Genomic DNA, 21,974 nt, shown 5'->3' on the forward strand with positions numbered 1-21,974 from the left:
GGGGTTGGGAAACGCTGAACAAAGTCTTAGAAGAATAGATTAACTCGTTGTTCCTGTGGCTGTGCCTACACCTCGCTCGAACAGGAGGAATTCGATGTTCAGTCGAGTCCATATTGTCAGCAGGAGTTTTACACGACCAACGAGAACCTTCCCAGGACGAGGCTGCTCGTCGTGTACCATGTTTCAACCTCTTTTAATTTATCACTTCGCGTCGAACCTTTACGTATCTCTTTCCTTGCTACGACTCGAGCTACACGTCTGTTAACCTCGATCAATCTACACTTAGGTACAACGTTCGTCTCATTTGAACATTTGACTCTATATATTTTACGTTTCGTCCACGCGAGGCTGTATCATCGATTTTTCTACGTGTAAATCGGTAAGAGTCCAATCTCGTTCGTTTGTTTTTTGAGGAAACTGGAGCAGAGGATAGATGAAATGTGAGAGACACTTACCATCATTATGATACTGTCTCGAGGGCAGAGAGACCGCGGCGGAAGGTGGTTGCAACGGGGCCGTAGGTTGGTTTCCAGTGTTTTGAGGGCCGGACGAGTTCGAGGTGGCGGAACTCGCTGGCGTCGCTGGACTCTTGTGTTCCGGTGTCGCGACATGATGAGCACCGCTCTGGTATCCCAAGAAATCACCTAAATCTGGCACGCATACGCTTTCGTACATGCTGCCCGGCACGTTCTCCAGCGAGGCCTTCGCCGCGTCGACATCTGGATGGAAAACGGAACAAATTCCTCAGTTCGCCGCGTTCTGTCCACGGTTTTCTCGCCGACTATAGTCGCCGGTCGTCCCTGCTTCCTCGCGTATTACCGCAGATTTTTTTCTATTACCATTTCGTTCTAGGTTTTTTTTTTTTTATTCAAGGAGGAGAGGAACTGGAGGAGTAGAATCGGAGGAGAATCTTGGAAAGGAGATGTTCTTGCGAAAGTTTTCAAAGTCTCGAACCTCGGCTAGTCACGATCGGACCGTTTAAAGTGCGAGCTGAATACAACGAGAAAGAATGCTTCTTCATATAGTATGCTCCGACGGTCCGAAGCGAAAAAATATGTCGACAGCGAAGCTCGATTTTGTAATTTTTATTACCCTTTGCGGTTTCGACAATTTGTTAACGTTCTAACTATTTACGATAATCTTCGTAATAGTGGAATTTATACACTTATATAATTATCGTAGTTTAATAACGACAATAAATATACTTTCATATAAATATATGATATGACATATAAATATGCTTTCCTATCTGTATGTTGCAGCGAAATTATGGATTTATCTATTACAATAAAATATTATCCGTCATCTGCCGCTACACCGAGCTTTAGAATCGATAGCTTACGACAATTGGAAAAATTCTAACGAACGATGGATATACGATGATGTTTACCAGCTTGAGAAAAGCGAAGACCCTGATCTTTACTACGTTCGAGTTCTAGAACAAGTCTAGAATATTTAATTGTTTCTAGTTTTTCGATACATTAATCTTATTCCACCGTACAGTTATATTATCGTACACGTTAATACGGTGTTTACACAGCAGCAGAGCAACGCGGGAGGAGTAATTAATGTTTGTGCCCGTAGTTACGCGATTATAGAATTCCATGTCATTAAGCCAATTACAGTGGCGGCGGCGTTAAGCCGCGCGTGCAAACTCGGTCCCTGTTTTTACCATTCCGGCGCAAGAGCACCGCGAACGTAATCGTGATGAACGATCTAGCCGTGCTCCATTATTACGGCCATTATTGCGAAGGAGACGATTGCCATTGGCGTGATTCATCGACGAACCAAACGAACGATTCTGCGTTTCTGACCCGGTGAGCTTGCGCTATAGGAAAATCAATTCCATCCCAGGAAGCCACTCCACCTCTTCCCTTTACGTTTTCACCTAAGTTTTCTATCAACTTTGACAACCGAACGATATGTAAAATGGAATTTAACGTTTTCAGAACGAGATAACACGTTACGGGACAACTTGACAATTTTTGTTGCACGTCCGAAATATCTTTCCCTCTGAAGAGAAGAGAAATGTATTTAGAGCCGATTTAGTGGGTTGACAATTAGGTGATCGCGGCTTTTGTCGCTAGGTTGTATTGACAAAATCCGCAATCACTTAGTCGCCAACCCAATATTTACGATTTTCTAGAAACGACACTGTACTACGATTCGACAGATTTAGGTCCCTTGTATAACGACGCAATGCACACAATGCGTGTAATCCTTCGATTAGAAATATAAGATTTGAGTGGCCGGTACATAGTAATAAATTCTCTTGCGCGATAGCATTCAATTTTGTAATAAGCCAAATGAACTTTACGAACTAAACTGATCGCGGTATTTGGCGCAAAATAGCGAAATTATGAAACAGAACTCTACGATCTTAGCGAACATCGGCCGAGTGCATTATATCATTAAAACTATTAATCCTGCCAAATTACATGGAGTCGCCGCTATGAAATCGCAACGATGTCGCGTCGCATGTAATAATAAACAGAAAAAAAGGAAATCTGAGATTGCGCAAAGGGCGACGAAACGACAGAAATTGGCTTGGACGAACGAACGATCGTTTCACCAGTGATTCCGATCGTGTACGCCTGCATCACGAGGATGCAGCTTTTTAGTTTCTACTTTTTTTTTTTTTTTACGGCGCACGAGAGAGTTTCCTAATATCCGTTCTCGTTCGCGGAATCAAAGCGATTACCCACGCTATGTCGCGTCTACGCGCGTGCACCAACACACGTTGAATCGCGATTGGCCACGGATCACGAGCGTTCTTCCATTGTTCCATCCGGCGCATGAAAGAACCCTCGATAAAAATATTTCAGCTACGTACGACTATGACAAACTGGTTTACGAATCGACATAAAAAAACTGTTATTTTTATGTAGATATTACGTATATGCTAATTTGCTGTTTTCTTTTATCAGACGGTCGTATCTACTTCACTGTGATGCGCTCTGTTATCTGAAATAATTATCCCGGCTCGTCTCATTATAGCGTTTCTACTCATTGTTTTCTGATAACAGAGATAGCTCGTATCAGTTACAGTCTGTTCCATATTTAGAAACATAATGGTACTGCTGTTTCTTTATTATTATCAAATGCTAAGCAAGAAATAAAGTTACAAGGAAATAGATAAAATGTTATTCAAGAAATAGAATATTTATAACATTCGTTTCCTCGTAATATCACGGCACGTCACGATAATCTTCCTCGTCGATGATTTTATTGAATTTCGAATGAACTTGGTCACACATTAATTACAGTACAGAATAAGAAGAAGAAAAGGAAGCGTATAACATCGGATAAAAATCGGATATGATGGAGGTTGGTGTTACGTGTGTCTAATCGGGCCATTCGATTGAATCGCGGTTTCCCCGGCTATCAGACGACACGAATAATCGATGAGGAAGTACGGGATTTTACTTAACGGGAATTAAATCATGGGTGAACCTCCGCTTCCTGCCCGGATCATTTCATACCTTGTCCCTCTTAGTCTCCCTTTCTCTTTCTCTGTCCGTCTCTCTCGCTCACGCCCTTCCTGTCCACATCGGCGAAGATGTAGAAGTTCCAGGGAAACTTCCTTCCAACGATATACGATACGAACGATCAACGTCCCGCGACTAACCTCTCGACGATAGATCCTCTGCCGAGGAAAGGGAGAAGCCGAAGAAAGTCCTTCTTTACATGTTGTATTTCATCTGATTTCATAATTTTGTAACTTGACATCTTGCGATATACAGACGTTCGTTAAATTCCTTTTATCTTTAAGAAACGATATCGTACATTTTCCTTTCGATTAATAGTTAAACGCATTGTTTGGTCAACGATCGACGACGAACACGTATAATCCGTGGCGAATGAAAGATTTGCCAGCTACAGAAATGATCAACCTTTGTATTCTACGGTTAAACGGCGATAGCTCTTGCGTCGAATTAAAAAACACCGCTAGACGAATCTCTGGAATAAATTGAAAATGACGAGTACTCGGGTGATCGTCTCGATACTCTTAGAAGGAAGAGGAAAATCATCATGTGCGCGTCTTTTCTGGGAAATGAATAACCACCGTGAACACGAACAAGCATTATACCGGTGCTTCGATTTCCATCCTCTTTCCCGTAAAAATCGCTGGGTCCATTGTAAAGTATCCTGGCCTCTATCTTGTAATCGAAACACGAGTGGGATTACCGGGTTGCATGCGCGCTTTTACACACAGTGATCCATACAGACGTTGGTCGAGTGGTCCGAAAACCACCTAAGTGGCCGAGGCAATGGCACGGCAGCATTCTGGTGGCACAGGATATCCGGAGTGGGAGTTTCTATGGCGCACGGCTCTTTTTTCCTCCATTCTCTCCTTCGTTTCGAATAAAAAGTGCCGATTCAACGCTTCGAAACGCTGAAAACACGAAGCTCACACACAGAAAGAGAGAGGATACGCGCCTCGCTTCCACGATCTCGTCATTGTTCCCCCGTCGATCTTTCTCTTTTGCTCTTATTCTCCCCTTTCACTCTCACTATCATTCTCTCTCTCTCTCTCTCTCTCTCCGTATTGCCTCGTGTGTATAGGTACCTGTGCCTGCCGTGACATTGCGATTTTACGGAAATTCGATCTGTGTTTTTGTTCAGCGGACTATAGGATGTCCCCGTGCTAGCCCAAGGAAAATGATTCTTCCGCTCCAACCTGTTTTCCCTTCTCGCGAATCTTCAGAAAACGACTACTCCCTTCTATTTTGGAGAACAGGGGGATATAGAGGTTCTTCTTTTACTTGCAAGAAGATCCTTTCTATTTCTAGGGCAAGTAGTATGTCGATGATTCAATTTTTTAAATATCTCATGTATAAAGTAAAATCGTATATCCCGTATAAATCAAACTTTCGATCGATAATGAAGTCAGTTTTTCCATTTTGCGAGCCTTCGGAAATTTCGAATGAAAATTCTCTTTTATTTTGCAATGTAAGGGGATGTACGGAGGTCTGTTACTTCCTTTTCTTTTTTGTTGTCGTTGAGGAAAGATTCGAGTGCCTTTTTCATTTTCTGCAGATACTATCTCGTCGATGATCGAATTTTTCAACATTTGTATATCGTATCGTAATTAATTAATAGGGGATTTGAAGAGATTTTTATAGATGTTAGGGGGGTAATTAACGTGTTGACTTCGCACGAGGATAAGGGCAGCAAACGAAGACAGTATGGAAGGAAGAAGAAGCAGAAAAAGTCACGTACCTTTCTGCAGGATCTCGAGGTGTTCCCACAGGATGTCGCCCATGAAGGCCGGAGCACGTGCCAAAAACGATTCCTTGCCCATGGCACAAATCTGTTTCCCCGTCATGTTCTGCCAGGGTTGCATCGCTACACCAGCCAGGGAGAATTCCCCTATGGCCCAGTGCAACCAGTGGGCGACAGCTGCTTCCGACCATTGCCTCGGATCTGAAAAATATTATCACCAGGTTTTTTAATCTCGCCACACCCATTTACTTTCCTTTTCTTGCACTTGAACGTACGAACCATCGTTCCAACTTTTCTTGTTCCGATATTTAGCGATATCGAGTGCTGAACAATTATTTAGAATCTGTTATGCAGCAAAATCAGTGGAAGGAAGTGAAAATAAGCGAAGGAACATAAATAAACGAGCAGAACGATGAATGGAAACCTACGATGCAAACAACAGGCTTAAAATGTAAATAAATAACACAAAAAAGGAGGCTCCAATATAATCGAATAAATTATCAATTTAATCGAAGAAGCAGCGCAGAAGCTCTGCTAAATCATGAATTGAGCCAAGGAATACTAATATATTCAAATACACTTTTTATATAGTTTTTTTTGTAGATGCTAAGTAGTCGGTCGTGAAATTGTTGCATCACAAATCATGTAACAGCCACATCTATCAAAATCAATGCGTAAAACGTAGCAAGAAGTTGCATACATATTCATGCCGAAAGAGTTCTTAACGTTTCATATTCGCATCGATGATTGGAACAAGAGCGTTAGTATGATTTCGATTGATATCTCTTTAGATCGCAAAGTAATGGCAACAATATCTTTCTTTTTTTTTTCGATTGCCAGTCGTGTAATCGATCGGCAAATAACATACGCTGCCATGATAAAACCGCGAAACGTTTAACACCGACCCACGCTGAATAAAAAGCACCTAACTGTTGAAAATGATTATTCAAATCGGGTCGGTGATTAATGACGATCTGGCTGCTTTCAAACAGGAAACGATCGATATCTATTCTAATGTCTCGACGAGTTCTAACGTTCCCGTCTTTCACGATCGTTCTTTCTTCTTTTCGCGTGTTTCTGACAATAAAAATTCTCGTCGCTGCGCTACGACTCGTCTCTATACAGGCAGTTGAAAAAACGTATTTTGTTCCACGAATAGGAACACGCTCTGACAAATCGTTTCGTTATCGTGATTTAACGAAGAATAACGCGAGGTTACGTAAAACCGCGAAATCTGAATTTACAGAATTTTTAATTAGATGGGAATCACGGAGGCGGGAAATTGAAACGGAGAACAACGCGAAGAAGCAAATCGATTTGATTTTAATGAAGTAACGATGAAAATGGTGACGAGGCGAGAAAGGAAAGATTATAGAGGCGAGACAAAGGCTTTTCGAATACCAGAAAGATATTGCGTCGGGTTGACGACATGATCGGTACTCGGGCCCGGCCATCTTTGGTAGAAGCAATACCGAGAAACATTGGAATGTCCCATTTGAGGTGCGCGCCCATATTTGCACGCGTGTCTTGCATTGTTTCGCGGTATCTTCCCGCGTGAAAGTACAGTTCGGTTCGTAATGCAAACAGAAATTACGACGAACCCATCCTCCCTTAACGCGAAGCCTTCTTCCTTTCTCTCTCTACGCCAAATGTCAGAAGAATTCGTCGAAACGTGAGCAGACGAAACTCCATCGATTTTTGCTCTCGAATATTTCGGAATTTTTTTTATACTTTCACTCTTTGCGGCGACGTTTTGCGTCAATGCAAATGTTTTAAATCTCTCTCTCTCTTTCTTTCAGGAAAAAAAGAAGAAGACGGATCTTGAGCAACGCGTCTTCGAATTTAATTCTTTCGAGCGTGGAATTGTTCGGACGATTTAGAAGTACGTTCTCGAACTTTGCTCTTTTTGGTATTCGAAACTGGTTCGTATATCCTGAGTACTTTGTAAATACGAAAAGTGGAACATATAACATTCTGCGAATAGTAATGGACGCAACTCTCACGCAGTGAAAATTTTAACGTTGCAATTTATTTATTTGCTCGTTTATTCGGCAAGATTAACGTCAGCGTGAAAAATGCCTTAGCGTACAGAGAACAAAATACAATGATAGAGAGCCGTTGTGGGATAATGGAAATAGTGGATACATTCCGTCTGAAACAAGCACGTGAACAGAAAGATCGATTGAAAAGTTTAAATTGGAAAATAATGGCCGTACAAAAGGTATTTTAAGAAAGGCTGAAAAGATATCGGAGAGAAATAATTCGGATAGGAGAATACAAAGATTATGGAATGTTTAACAGCACCTACATCGTTCGTAACGTTTCATTCCTTTAAAACGATTTCATAAAAAATTTCATTAACAGAGTCCTCGAATATTCAAGCTAATCGCTCATTTGCAATTAAAAACATCGTGCTTCGTCACGGAAAATGAAATATGACCTCTCATGAATAATAATTGAATCTCACGAAGTGAAACTTTTCTATTGCAATTGACTAGACATTTCATTCGATCCCATCGCTATATAGAATTAACTTAATAAACACTGTTTTTAAACGAGAACAGACTGCAACAAGCATCCACTTGTTGGATATTTCCCCGTTTCGTCGATAATCTCTAACCGGCGGCGTCGCGATCTGCATATTTCTCTCTCCGGGCGATGATAATGCACGAAGAATAATCTAATGTAATACAGGACTTTTAACTCCCACCCGTTGTTTCACCTTATCTGCCAGCTGATTACGTCGTAGGAAACTAATTGCCTAGATTAGTCTATTGCGGTACGGTTGATTAAAAGCTGTAACCAATGTATGCGCGAACGAGAGAGAGAGAGAGGGAGGGAGGGAGGGAGGGAGGGAGGGAGAGCCTTCTACTGACCCGATACTACGCTCTGTAATCGCTCCTTCTACCCTCGCGCGCAAATATCTTACCTTGGCTCGTTTTTTCCGCATTTGTTTACATCCATTGCTCTATCGTCTAACGCGAAAATTACACCGACGTAATTACGAACCGAGAAAACGGAAGGAAATTCTGTGGGACGGTTTCCAAGCTCTCGCAGTTGCTTCGTTGGAAAGCCGAATCTCAATTTTGTTCCACGTCTGACGAAATTTCTCTAATTAACTCAGCTGCGAGCAGGATAATCTTCTATATCCGAATCTCAATTTTCTTTCGATCGAGAAAGCCACTCTTTTTTTTTTAAGGTTTCAAGGATAACGTAGCTTAACGTAACGTAACGTAATCACATGGTTTCTCTGCAACTTGAGAAATTTCCTAACGATGAAAAAATATTGTCCGATCGAGAGAAATCCGTAGAACGCAGGAGAGCGAGTTAAACGCAACCTTTGGCTCTTTCAACTCTCGGTCGCTTGGAGCTTCCAAGACCGAAGGCAATTTCGATTTCTTCCACGAGGAAACGTTTCGAGATCTTCTCTCGGCGGAACGGGAAGAAATAAAGAGAGAAAGAAAAGAAAGAAAAAAGAAGAACCAAAAATAGCTTCACATAACCCGACCATTTAAGAGGTAGTTAAAAGCGAAATAAACGGAGTAATCGTGAAAGAATGAGCGGAATGAGGGTAGAGAAGGTGGAGGAGTGTCACCACGAGCAAGAGGGAGAGCAGTCTGTTAACAATGCTGACAAGGAATAAGTTCGGCAAATATCGGCGCGATCCTCAAATATCGGCGGTCGCTTTGATCGTGCCGTGCCGTTAGACACTCGCGCGAGCCAAGTCCTCTTTGCTCTCTCTCACCTTTCCTCTATTTATGTATTATCGCCGCGACACCGATCCCCGGGCTCGATCCTCCTCGTCGACTGGTTGGCTGGTTTTCATCGTTTCCACGAATGGAAACGAGGAATATCTTCCATTCATAAAAACGGCGTTACTCTCGCGAGTCACGTAGCGACGCGCGACGACGATCGCGAGATCCGTCCGCGGCTCCGCGATTTCGCTATGGCCATCCAAGGACTAAGGCCGACGACGTTCTTCCTTCTATTCTTTTTCGCTCTGCCCGATCATTATGCCTCTTTCGTCGGCCACCTTTGATTTCTGATCGCGATTTCTGACGTCCGCTAGTGCACGATGCTAGTGCGCGCGAGTTTCCCAGGACAGCTGATGGTTACTCGAGATCGGCGTGGAATAAGACCGTGAAAATTCAGGGCTGTACGCGATATTGAAATTGTATTTGTTGGAGAGAGATATAGACAAACACAAGACGAGAGAAAGAGAGACGAAAAGAGATATAGGTTTGATATTGAAAAGCGTAAAGTTCGCTACGAGTATTAACGGAACACGAATTTTATAACAAGTTTGAGAGAGTTACTTGATTTTGATGGATTTTGGCCCGGTTTTTTGTCGGTTCGCTCAAACTATTAGAAAGTGAAACTACTTCCTCGTTGCGATAGCACCTTAAAAATGAAATTAGGTAGAAGCTGGACACTTTCGAATCGGAGGATTACTGTTCCTTTTTTCTTCTTCTTTTTTTGCCAGCTCGAATTACTCCGTTATAGTTTGTATTTTAAAAACCGATTATTATTATGGAAGATATATTATTTTTGCTCAGAGTTTCTTGAAACATTTATGTAACCGAAATATTTGCGATTATTATCAAAGAGAGATAGAGACACCGCGAATTGTCAGGAACTCAAGGGTGTCTAAGAGCACCGGTGGAAGCGATCCAGCTAGTCGGGAGATCTTCAAACAGAGATAATCGCCGCAGGTGTCACGCGCAAGCTTTTTTCGACAATAATCGAGAAATACCGACTGTGATTTCGGTCGGTTGGTTTAGGAACCGTCTGGCTTGCGCGAGGGCCAAGCAGTTTACCTACGATACGATGTACCTGCCCTCCAGTGATAAATTTCACCGGCCCCTCATGGACAGGTGGACGCCAATCTCCTTCTCCTCTTCGTCTCTCTTTTTTCGTTTCCTTTTAATTTCGTTTCGTTTCTATGGATCCGTCTGCCAGACCGATTGAAACGTGTCTCGATGCGCGATTATGGCAGCTCGCGTCACACTGAAGATTTTAATTAACCATCTTAAACATCGCGTTTCTACTTTTGCATTTTATCTTCTGCTAAGATCGTTTATCGCTTTCCACTGAACGTCCCTCTTTTTCTCTTCTCCTTGTTTCTCTATTTTTTCGTCAATTTTTTCTCTCGCTTCGATCGAATTCGTCAAGTGACGATATCTGTCAATAAACGAGGAAATAAACGATTACCCAGATATTTCTATACTTTGCTCGCCATTCCTCTCATCCCCGAGATCGCAGAAATTCTCGACAAGTCAACGAAAAAATGTCGTCGTATCGAGACTTTGGCCTGGGATTCGATCAACGCAGAATATTAACCGCAAGGATCTCGATGATGTTTGTCCTCGATGATCGCGCGAGTTCGAAGATGGCAAGTCTCGGTGGCGAGCAACATTCTGATAGTGTGTCGATGCGGTACGTGACGAGCCGTGTCTCGATTCGACAAAGGGGATACATCCTTGGCGGCGCTTATTATTCATAAGAAAGGCAAATTCTGAATAAATCATAATAACGAATGCGTCAGAGGGTTCTGACGTCCTGCAATGCAATCGCGAATGCACGCCGTGTCTCCGTGCAGCAGGTGCTTCGTCGACGGTTGTAGCACGCACGGTACCAAACTTCGAGAAATGGATCGTGTTAACATCAAACTACTTGCAATTCCACTTACTCGTTAATTCCCTTTTCGATCGATCCAGGCAGAAATCACGGTGGTGTGAGTAGTACGCGATATATTTTGTCGTTCGAACAAAGGACACTAACATCCCTTCTTCGCTTATGATTCAGCCTCAACTACACGTTACAGATAAATTTATGGTTGCCGGACCGCGGATGTTTATGCAGGTTCATATTTTTATCGATATGATCGAAAAATTGAAACTTAAATAAAGTGTTGTTTCGCCTATTAAATATTCTATCGCGTGCTGTATTTTCGATGTTTTGTATATATATTTTTATAAAACACAAATAGCGTGCATCCTTACAGCTTCAAATTTCTTATAAATGCAGAAAATCCTATTATGGCAATAGATAAATTTTATCCACTTGCGATCATCCGATTATTGCTTGGCGAGACTATCTTTCTATTTAAAATCTTGAACGAATTTGTCGATTGTTCACAGTTTCTTAACTTTATCGACATCTACACACCATTTCCTATTCTATCCTTCGTTCTTCTCCTCCTATCGCCTGTATACGTCAGTCAGGCAACGTTTTATGCAATAATATCAACTTTTTCTTCAGTTCAACAAGCAATCCAAGTAAGAAGGTCTATCCAGGCTTAGCTAACCCGAGCGATGCATTAGCGTAGAGCTGCAGTACAACGTATTTATACACGTATTTGTCTTACTACTGTCTCACAGCGATTGTATCACCCCGACGCTTGTTTTCCTCTTACTGTATATCACCTTTCTTGTGAAAGGGATCTTTCTCGTTTAATTAATAAATTAAATTTAATTAAAAATCCGCAGTCTAACGATCGTTAATTTTTAACGTAAAGAATTGTAATTAATGCCGGGGTACAAACGAAACTTTGTTAGAAATATTACGTCTAATTATAAATGCGACCATAATTTATACTACGATTGTGATGTGATAGTGCGAGACAAGGCAAGCGATTAAGCAGAAAGAAGACTTTGGTACCATACCGATATAATCACTCTTACACCAATGTCTAATATAAAACGAAGGAAATGAATAATAAAATTCTCGTTTATTCCTGACCTTGCGTTTCAAAATTTTCAAACTCGAAATTCTCTTTCTCTTCACTTTGGATATTGTACGTATCGTTATAATCTCCATGAAGGAGACTGATTGCAAATTACCTAGTAGATATAGAAAAACGAACATATATTGTATTTAACACGAACATTTTGCACTATAGATTTTTGCACTTTTAAATTTGTATAAATCAAATAAAACACTGCAGTCTAACAATTACTAATTTTCAATCTAAAGAACCGAAATGAAAGCTGCAGCTCGAACGAAGCTTCGTTATAAATACAAATTGCCTGAGATGGATTGCAACCATAATTCATACTATGGCCGTGATACGACACTGTAAGGCAAGGCAAGGGATTATGTAGAAAACCTTGATAACATATTGCGATTTATCCTACATCGTTTCCCTCCTTCGATCACCGCCCCAAAATTTCCAAACTCCGAATCCCCTTGTGCTTTAATTTGAATATTTTATATACTTGAATGAATAAAACTACTAACTTTTGATGTAAATAAGGAGTTGAAAATAAAGCTGCAGTTCAAACGAAACTGCCTTTAAGTTAAGTTGAAACTATAATCCGTACCGCAAGTCCTAACATCGTAAGGGACTTGTACTTCAACCCGACTCGTATCCGCTTAAATGAAAAACCGTGATACCATGGCGCTATAATTTAACCTACGTCAATCTCTACCATAAAACGAAAGAGCTATCTCCCAAAAGAATAAAATCCTTCTTTGATCTCCGCTCCAAAATTTCCAAACTCCAAATCCTCTTACTTCCTTAAATCATCATCAGTCTGCAGCAAACTGTGACAAACGGCAGAGCAAAGACAATGAACGTCGAGAAGAAGATCGATAGTACAGAAGAGTAAAGAACGAGAAACGAGAAAGGAAGGATAAAAAGACGATATTATAGAGAGAACCAGAAGAAAAAGGTGGCGAAAAAGAAGGAAGAAGAAAGGACTAGAGAATCAGTGCTACTGCGGTCCGCTGTAAAGTGGAACGGCGCGAGGTTGCTCGTTAGGTTCACGGAGGTCAGACTGTAGGTGATCTGGCCGGAGGGTACGAACCCGGGGCATGTAGACCGGAAGTAACGTCACACCCGCGTGGCTCTGAATGCGCATACCGGATGTGTGGCATCGGCTCCCCATCAGAACCATCAACATCACATTCACAATTCCTGCACATCGCCGCCTCGTCGCACATCACATCACATCGCGTATATACTCGCGCGTCTCCGTGCACGCACGCACGCACTCACTCACTCACTTACTCACGCACGCATGCACGCACGCACGCACGTACCATTGCACGCAGCAAGGTTTTTCCCGGTTTCGAAAGGGCACACACGCAGACCATACTCCGATTTTTCGACAAATTTCTCTCGTTCGCGGTCGACCGTGACGCGTTGTGCAACCAAACGAGAAGCTCGTTCGAGTATCGTGCGCTGAAGTTTCCAGAGGTTTTTTTTCCTTCTGCGGAATAATCGTTTCGAGCTGTCGCGTTTTGCTTCTGTTCTTTAGGCGTGTACGATATTTTAGAGTGGATTTCTTTTTTCGGAACTGCTGAGAGCAATGCTTTTGTGGTTTCGAATGGTAGACGAACAAAGTATCAAGGTTTTGAGTTTCGGAAATGACTGGCGTAACGCACGTGTTAGTACAAATTTTGAAGAACGAGAGCGCGTAAATAAGACAGATTTTCCTATGAGATCGTTCGATCGGCTTGGAGCTGAAGAGTAGATAGACGTAGAGAGTAGATAAAGTTTGCAAGTATTGAAATTTGCGAAGGATAGCAAGGTCATAGAGAGTGGAACAGGATGTACATTTTAGCTGGAGAACGCGGAATGTTAAAAGATGTTAAGACGAATGTTAAATAATGTCGTAGTTAAAAGGAATGATATGTATCGAGGAATATTACGTCGATTAAAACCTCGATTGATCATACTTATTAGAATAGCAGCCGGGAAAAAACGCAAATGCCACAAACCGTTGCAGAAACGCTGGGGCTTGATTAATCAGCATCTGCTTCTGATTCTCGACTCTCAATAAATGCATTTTCCGAGGATATCTTAATCAGGATCAATAAATGTATCCAGTCTTGATCAACATTTATGCTATACCGAGCTGATTAACGTCTTAACGATACATTCAAGGCGTCTCTAATACCTTCTTAATGAGATTAGATTCAAGAACTTCGATCTCATCCAACACACTGAAACGTTCTATCTTTCAATATCGATCCACGATTCTCAACGAGAAAAAAATAAAAAAGAAGAAAAAGGGACATTCTGCGACATAGAAGTTAAGTGTCTCTATTAGCAAAAAGAAATTCTTTGAGATACGAGATAAAAGAAGAAAAAATAGATCACTTATACATTTCCAAGCTATAGTTCACATCGGTAAAGAAAAAGCAATCGAACAAACACGTATACAGAGATCGGATGAAAACGTCAAAGCTCGCGAATAGGATCACGAGTATCGCGGCAATGATCCTGTAATTAGAAGTCGTTGAGAAACCTGTACGCCATGGAACGTGCATAAGGAGGAAGGGAAAAGAGGCGAAGTAAGAAAGAAAGAAAGAAAGAAAGAAAGAAAGAAAGAAAGACGAAAGAACGTTTTCCACGAGGTTGGAATACGAGTATACGCGGTATTAAGAGAAGAAGAAGAAGAAGAAGAAGAAGGGAAAAGGCGGCACTCACCTTTGGTTATGTTGAGGCGGACTCGTTCCTTCTCCCAGGAGGCGAAAGAGGCCTCCAGGGCCTCGGTCATCTTCTTGTTGGTCCCAGGTGTTAACGGCGGCACTTGTGCCGGTATATCTGCAACGTGAGGATATGCTCAAATTAAGCGGCTGCGTGTACCACAATACATTTGATGTACTTAACTGGAAATTTGAGCGAGGACTAATGAAAAGAAAACATAGTATTTTTTGAATGTAGATTTTCCAAATGTCAATGGTGGAGAACTCGACATTTATCGAATACAGGCTGTTTACGTTTGAAAATATCACAACTTGGAATATTCTGCACGTTGGGATTCCCAGCGATTCGGGAATCTCATACAACTAAAATTCCGCGTTCGAATCTGAATTTCCTCTGCGCTCCAGTACATAATAAACAAACTGTACAAAACCAGAATTACCCCACAATTACAGACGCAACTTTAAAATCTCCCACATTAATTGTGCCGGTGATTATGAAAGTGTCCTAAATCAAGAATCTAAAACAGACGAGTTTATCGCTTATCTCGCTTCGCTTCTACTTACGTTACGATAATCTCACACCATCTTTGCGAAGTAGTAGAAATCGAAGCGTTGCATCGAGTTGATTGTTGCGTCGTTCAACAGAATTCGCTTTGTCCGTCAAACGCGAAACGTTAAATATCTTTCTGAATCATCGGCAAAACTATGACCAACGATCCCAATTTCTCCGACATCTATACAGCTCCGAGACCTACCCTAAACCATCTCCTTCCTAATGAAATACCTTGCCATTCTCAAGCCTCTCTCAACCTTCGTACACATTATATACATATATATCCAACCGTGCACAAACATTGTCTATGAAAATTATCGGTAGGTGGTAAACTGCGTGTTTGTTGGAAAAGGGGAAACAGGTAGAGAGGCAGACAAACTCGGAACAGTCGGGATCGGTGGATGTGTGAGAAGCCAGGTTAATGGTACTTCTCACAAAGCGGCGTGCACGCGGTCGCGCGCGCGTCAGCGTGCAGAAGAGAGAGCCGAAGGAGCGTGTAGACGGAGGAGCGTCAGGTGTCGCGGCGGCGGCGGCGGCAGGAGCAGCGAAAGCGAACAGAGGCGAGGGGGGCATGCACACTACATCCTAGATAGCATCGTCGTAAAGAGGGGTGCAACTGGCGGGCAGGTGCAGGTGCATCGTCGTTGTAGGTACGCTTGCTCTATGCCGTGCACAACGTGGCGTACGCCTTATGGCGCGATCGCTCAATGCTCTCCTCTCCGCGATTCTTTGTCTACCATCTATACGATATATATATATATATATGAATACACTTTCAAAGTTCTTCGGGGTTTAAGATTAAATGTCCGTTTCCTTAAGCTATCTGTAACGTACATCGAGTTCCTTACGGTTTCGTTGAAAGTTTGGCGGTACGTTATTTTCACATATGTGTCACCTATGTGGGGTTCATTTTTTTTTAGGGAACTTGACTCTACCGAGATGGATATATTCGTTTTTGAAGTTGGAAGTTTTGTATGATTCCCAAGTCGCTCGAAAAATGACTTTTTAATTAATTACGGAGGAGCCGTTACTACGAAATTGATAGAAAAAATAATATGTGAAATGGCCAGAAGAATTTTTTTCTTTAAGGAAAATTTAGCCTTCGCCTGATCGTTTTTGAATAAAAGTACGCACGTACTGTGAAGTATGCGATATCGGCAATTTCTGCGCCCAAAGTGCGGTATATTATAACGCAAAGTTGCGCCGCTCTGTCCATTTCTGAATTGTTTGTTAGTGCGCGCGCGTAGAAAGTACAGACAGCCAAGAAATTCCTTCCTAGACGGAGAATCTCGGACATGCGCGAAGAATATGATTTTCGAGTCTCGGCGTGCTTTGATCTCGAAGAATATTATCGCGCCACAAATACCTTAAGATGTTCTTTGATTTCGTTTCATACGTTATTCCAGTTTGTCAGGCGATACTGTTTTCTGTCTGGGATTTACGTACGAGCACGCATTTGAAATTCCTGGGGGGGGGGGATGGTTAAGGACTGAATTTTGTTTCGTTATCTGATTCCTTCGTTCCTTGTCTTTTCATTACGGGCCACCTTATCGTAGGTTGGACTGGAGTTTTGGGGTGAATTTGTGAACGGTTCGGGGCTAGAAATTAGCCTAGAACGTTTCGATGGCGAGGGAATACTTAATTGCACGCAGATTATGCTTCTACGAAATCTTTAATTGTTGCAATTTCATTCGAGAAAAAGTCCATCATTTTGGAAAGTCCATATCAGAAGGAAGCACAAGACCTGCGGCCATACATGACCAGACCATTGGTTTTATTTTCACACCAGCCACCGCTCTATCTTATCAAACCTGCTTCGTTACGTTTCTTCCGTTTTCGATAAACGCAAATTATCCGTCAGGCTCGAACTTTATTCTCTTCGCTTCTACGAAACGAAGCTTTAAAACGAAACCTGTTCTCAAAACAGTAAATCGAACGATTTATGATTTATCAAGATTTACGAAGAAGGAAGAAAGAAAGGAGGAGGAGGAGGAAGAAGAAGAAGAAGAAGAAGAAGAAGGAGAAGACGAAAAAGAAAAGGAACAAGAGGCGAAGAAACAGGAGAACGCGTTCTAGACGAAAGCAACGCTAGTTGCGGCGTCAAGAAACTTAGGATGGCGCGGTGCGATAAAAATCGTGTTTCCTTGGGGAACGCGGGGATATCTGCACAGCTGGATTTGCATGGCTATAAGCTCCTCCAACGGCGTACCGCCGAAAGTCCATTAAGTATGTATGGCGTGCACGCACGGTAAGTCTCCCGTAACCCATAAGCACCTTTGTCTCAACGCGCACAGGCACACGCGGCCGCGTGCGTGTGCGTACAGCCACTCACGAACACGTGCGAGCCAACAAATTTGCATGCCGGCGCGCTGGTTACAAACGTACAAAGTATCGACGCTGTTCGTGGTCGTTTCGAGCCAGCTATTCGCTAGAGAGCTCTCCGGATCGTCCGACGTATCCTTAAATGGCTTTGGCGAATTTGACACGCGATAGAAATAATAAATCACGAATATCGTTAATCCTTTCCCGTAAAACGGGCTTACATTGTAGAATCAATGTATAATTCGCAAAGGAAAGGAAGGTTTTCCAAAATTTATTCATCCTCTGACACGTAAAATTTAAGAAGATATTTAAGAGATGTACGAATGTCAAGCGAAGAAGTTAAAATATCAAGATATTTTACAAGGTGACAAACGGATCGATCTATTTGCGCAAAATGCTAGACTTAGAGTTCACGATCAAGTCAGAGTCATGAATTACTCACGATTCTGTTACCAATCAATATCTGACCGTCATTCGTATCACGTGTACAGCGATACGCTATTTACGATCGTACGTTCCGATATGAAAATTAAGAAATTTCCAGAAAACGTGGTCGATCAGCTCGACTTCCAAGCGATACGACTATTAGCTCCGAAATTGCGACGAATTACGTTCTCCTCCTTTAAGAAGCAAACAAAATCTTGGCTGTAAAGAATTTTCAAAATCCTCTTCTATAAATAATCCTAAACGAATTCGTTGAAAAATCGGCACTGACTTGTCGCGAAACACCACATCCAACAGAGGGAGCGATGGCACGGGTGCAAAGTGTATCAGCCACGATACGGAATTATTCATCGTGACGAGGGAACGTACGCGTCGTGGAACGTGTAATCGTCAGGAGGAGAAGGATTGTCCGGTTGTAAGGATCGAGAGAACGGAGAACGCCGGCACGGCTGCCGGAGAAGTCGAATTGAAAACCCACGTGCCACGGCGCAACGCTTGCCCCGTGGTTGGAATATCAATCGGACCACATTTGCAGGAACGACGCCTGTGGCTGGCTCGTTGCGAATGCCGTGTATGATCGAGCACGACGAGCTCTGCCAGTAAATGCCCGATGCCCCCTCGGATTCCGTGGATCGCGATGGAGTCGATCCTGAGGCCTCGCAGATTTATCTCCTGTCAGTACCAAGCGAATCGAAGACCTCCGTGATCGAAGAATTTTAGGTCGAATTCGAACCTTCTACAATCTTCTCCATCGAATATTTGCTTCACGCGAATCGCGTATTCGCCGTGAGAATGTTTAAACAGAGAGGTCGCCTTTCTAAAAATTTGCCTCAGTTTGATGTGTTCCGAGAGCCGAGTTTACGCTGTTGCAATTTGGTTTCATACGCCGATGAAACGAAGATGAAAACAGCGTTCGCTGCTGCGTTCCTGAAGTGAAACAATGGCGAATTTCGGTTAACGTCTGCTTCAGTTTGAGGGATTAGACATTTTCTGGATCTGTGTGCAGCTTTTAGGGAGAAAGACTCGAACTTTGGCTTTTACTTGGATGGGAAATATGGAATGGGGGAATCTTTTTATGAGAAAATTCGGAGGTTCGTTGTGTCCAGGGGTTTTTATTTGTAGAGGATCGTTTAGTCTCTGTAGAGGATGGTTGGTTTGTTCGAATAACGAAATAACTCGCTGTTGAAAACCGTCAAGTATATTTAAAATGATAAATAAATTAATACAGACAATAATCGCTCGTACTAACATATTCGCTAAAGACAATGTTAATCGCTAATTAAATCGCTGATAACTCGTTGATAATTAATAGATACTGAACTCCTTACGATCGCATCCGTTTATTTATACTGGTCGGGGAAAGCCGGAAAATTCGAATTCGTGACATTGTTATACCCGGAGTTCATTTATTATTACATTATGTGTATTCTAACGATATTGCCACTCCGAGGCAAAACAACAACATGATTTGAATTACCTTTTAGCTCATGTACCGCTATATATTTATTGAAATTCATTTGAAATTTCACTTTTTTTATGAAATCCACTCGCTACATGTAAGTGGAAATAAAAATGAAATTAGTAGACGAATTCGTAAATATATATCTGCTCTTTGCAGCAAAAACGTATCGTTGGGCTATGTTCACAATAGCGTGACACAGACCACTCAATTGCAAGGTACTTAATTTTGACAGTATTGACTGACGCTAACTTGACAACGCTGACACTATATATTCTACGCGATAAATACCACTGTCGATACATACTACGTAAAACACATAGTAATCGTGTCGATCATCTACAATTACACGAAGGTATCTAAACTACCTTAGTTGAAGACTAATCAACTTACATAAAACATCTGTACAATCTCCCACGAACGAAAAGTAAATTCTCTAAGAATTTAGAGACCTAAAATACCTACAAGATACTCGACCAAATGAAATCCTTTTGTTTTATCGTTATTAAATGTAGCTTGAATAGAGCCATTAAATACAATTTAATTCATTTAATTCATTTTCGATAATCCTAGTCGAAGGAGGCTGCGTTTGGTATCTGCCACTTTCTCATACGAAACCTTTCGAACCTATACAAGTAGCACCCCGTACGCAGGAGAGCCGCGGGCCGTAATTACGTTACAAGTGGAACATGTGGACATTACGTTTCCTTTCGTGCGACTAATCGTATCTGATGTAATGGCTGTTAGCTGGTGAGCTGGTGATCGAAACAGGCCTATAGATCGAGGATGCATCTGCCTATCTGCGGCGATCGCGATTATCGATCGCTGTTGGGACACTCTTACGTTCTCAAACGATAGCCTATTGAGATGTGCTGCCTCGGACAGACCGATTAATCTTCGAATAATTGCTTTGCCATCGAAGCATCGACTCTCATGGTAGGGTTTTTTTTTTAATGAAATCGAGGATTTATTATCGCGGTTGTTTTAAACGTACGAACGCTTAAGGGGAATACTAGCTGGTTCGTTGCTCGATAAAAAACAAAAAATTAAATCGAGTACGCGAATGAGTTGAAGTTAAGTAGCATTATTTCTTACGCGGTATAACGCGCTACTTACGTGGTAACTTTGTCTAGACGGAGCTCTGTCTACCTCCGCATTCCTCGCGTTAACTTCTTGCACCATTAGGAACCATAGAGCCTCTGGAGAATACTTTTATAGCTGTCTAATTGCTTTTACTTTCCAGCCAATGTTCGTGACTAACTGCTGTCCAACGACAGTTGAGACATTTACAATTATGCCGTGTATGATCCCAAAAAGTGAATAGGATAAACCTATTTGCGCGATATAGGATTTTTATTGCATATATGTATACATTACGTTGACCTCTGGCTCATATTGTACATAGTAATTGTAAGATTTGTATTACTCCCTCGTATATATTATTTTATACTTTGCCGCTATATTAGCAGGCGTTATATTCGAAGAATATTAGCAATTCAAACAGCTACTTCTAAAAAATAATTCGCAAATTTAAGGATGGGAAAGGCGCAGGTGCAAGAATGGTTATTTCGTTTCTATGTGCTTTTTTTCCCTTGTCACGGAACAAAATTCGATATCCAGACCGATATCGAAGCCAAGTTATCCGCGATGGGCATTGCTTAATCGAATGGAAATGCAAATGGCTAATGACCTGCGACCCGGCTGACACTTGACCCGACTCGTTCAACATAAATTTGCATAGCTCGTGTTATTTGCGGCCAGAGCTCAACCCCGGGCCTAACCGATATCGTACAGTCGACAGAAAAATAATTCTTTCGGTACGATAAGCTTTAATTGACTTGAAGCGACACACTTCTTCTGTTCGAAACAGTTCCTTGGACGACTTGGATTTTTGGTCCCGCTGGTTTCAGACGTTAAAACCAATTTATTGCCCCTTTTAGTTTCCCTTCTGAATTTTCTACCATGGAATTAAGAACGATTAAAGGCTGCCCGTGTAGAATGCAGGAATTAGGTCTTCAAATATGCATGAACGTGTTGTCTTGTTTTGAGTTTTGGGAATATTTTAGAGAGAAATACTCCGTTTCTAGTTTGTTATATCATAATTTCAATACAATTTTTAATCGTCGCATTGACAACCGTTCAGTGTCGTAAAAACTTTAAATTCAATCACTCACGTTTCACCCATTTTTCTACTAAAAAAAGGCTCGGTTTATAGTTCGTCGTATGACAATATAAATTTTAGTCGTCGTTTCAATCTATGAGTAACACTGAAACTTTTGAAACAGACCAGATTATTCACAACTCAACGGCAGAATAAATTCCAATGGACGATAAAAGAGAGTAGCGCAGAATTTTTCACCGACGAAAGGTTCCTTCTGAAACGTTCACCATTCGTTAATTATCAACGATAGAAAGTTCACTCTCGGTCTGCTCCGGTTCCGTGCACTCTTTCGCTTCGAAGACAAATTTAATAATCGCCCTCGGTCACTTGGTATTCTCTGGTGATCTGCATTTTCCCTGGTAATCGTGCACGAA

The 21,974-nt window shown here is 41.8% G+C and overlaps 1 protein-coding gene across 7 annotated transcripts in view; it reads right to left on the reverse strand.

Moving 5' to 3' along the window:
- LOC122571346 (ETS-like protein pointed) overlaps nucleotides 1-21,974 on the reverse strand; it is a 142,172-nt gene that overhangs the window by 24,093 nt on the left and 96,105 nt on the right. For 6 of the 7 annotated variants that reach the window (XM_043734970.1, XM_043734973.1, XM_043734972.1 and 3 more), the window contains 3 exons: nucleotides 14,663-14,779; nucleotides 5,224-5,427; nucleotides 456-719 (listed from right to left, as the gene is read on the reverse strand). In XM_043734970.1, the coding sequence (XP_043590905.1) occupies nucleotides 456-719; nucleotides 5,224-5,427; nucleotides 14,663-14,779 (585 nt within the window). The remainder of the gene's footprint in view (nucleotides 1-455; nucleotides 720-5,223; nucleotides 5,428-14,662; nucleotides 14,780-21,974) is intronic. The other variant, XM_043734975.1, reaches the window with a different exon arrangement.

Source organism: Bombus pyrosoma, linkage group LG10 (assembly GCF_014825855.1).
Source record: "Bombus pyrosoma isolate SC7728 linkage group LG10, ASM1482585v1, whole genome shotgun sequence".
NCBI classification, from domain to species: Eukaryota; Metazoa; Arthropoda; class Insecta; order Hymenoptera; family Apidae; genus Bombus; species Bombus pyrosoma.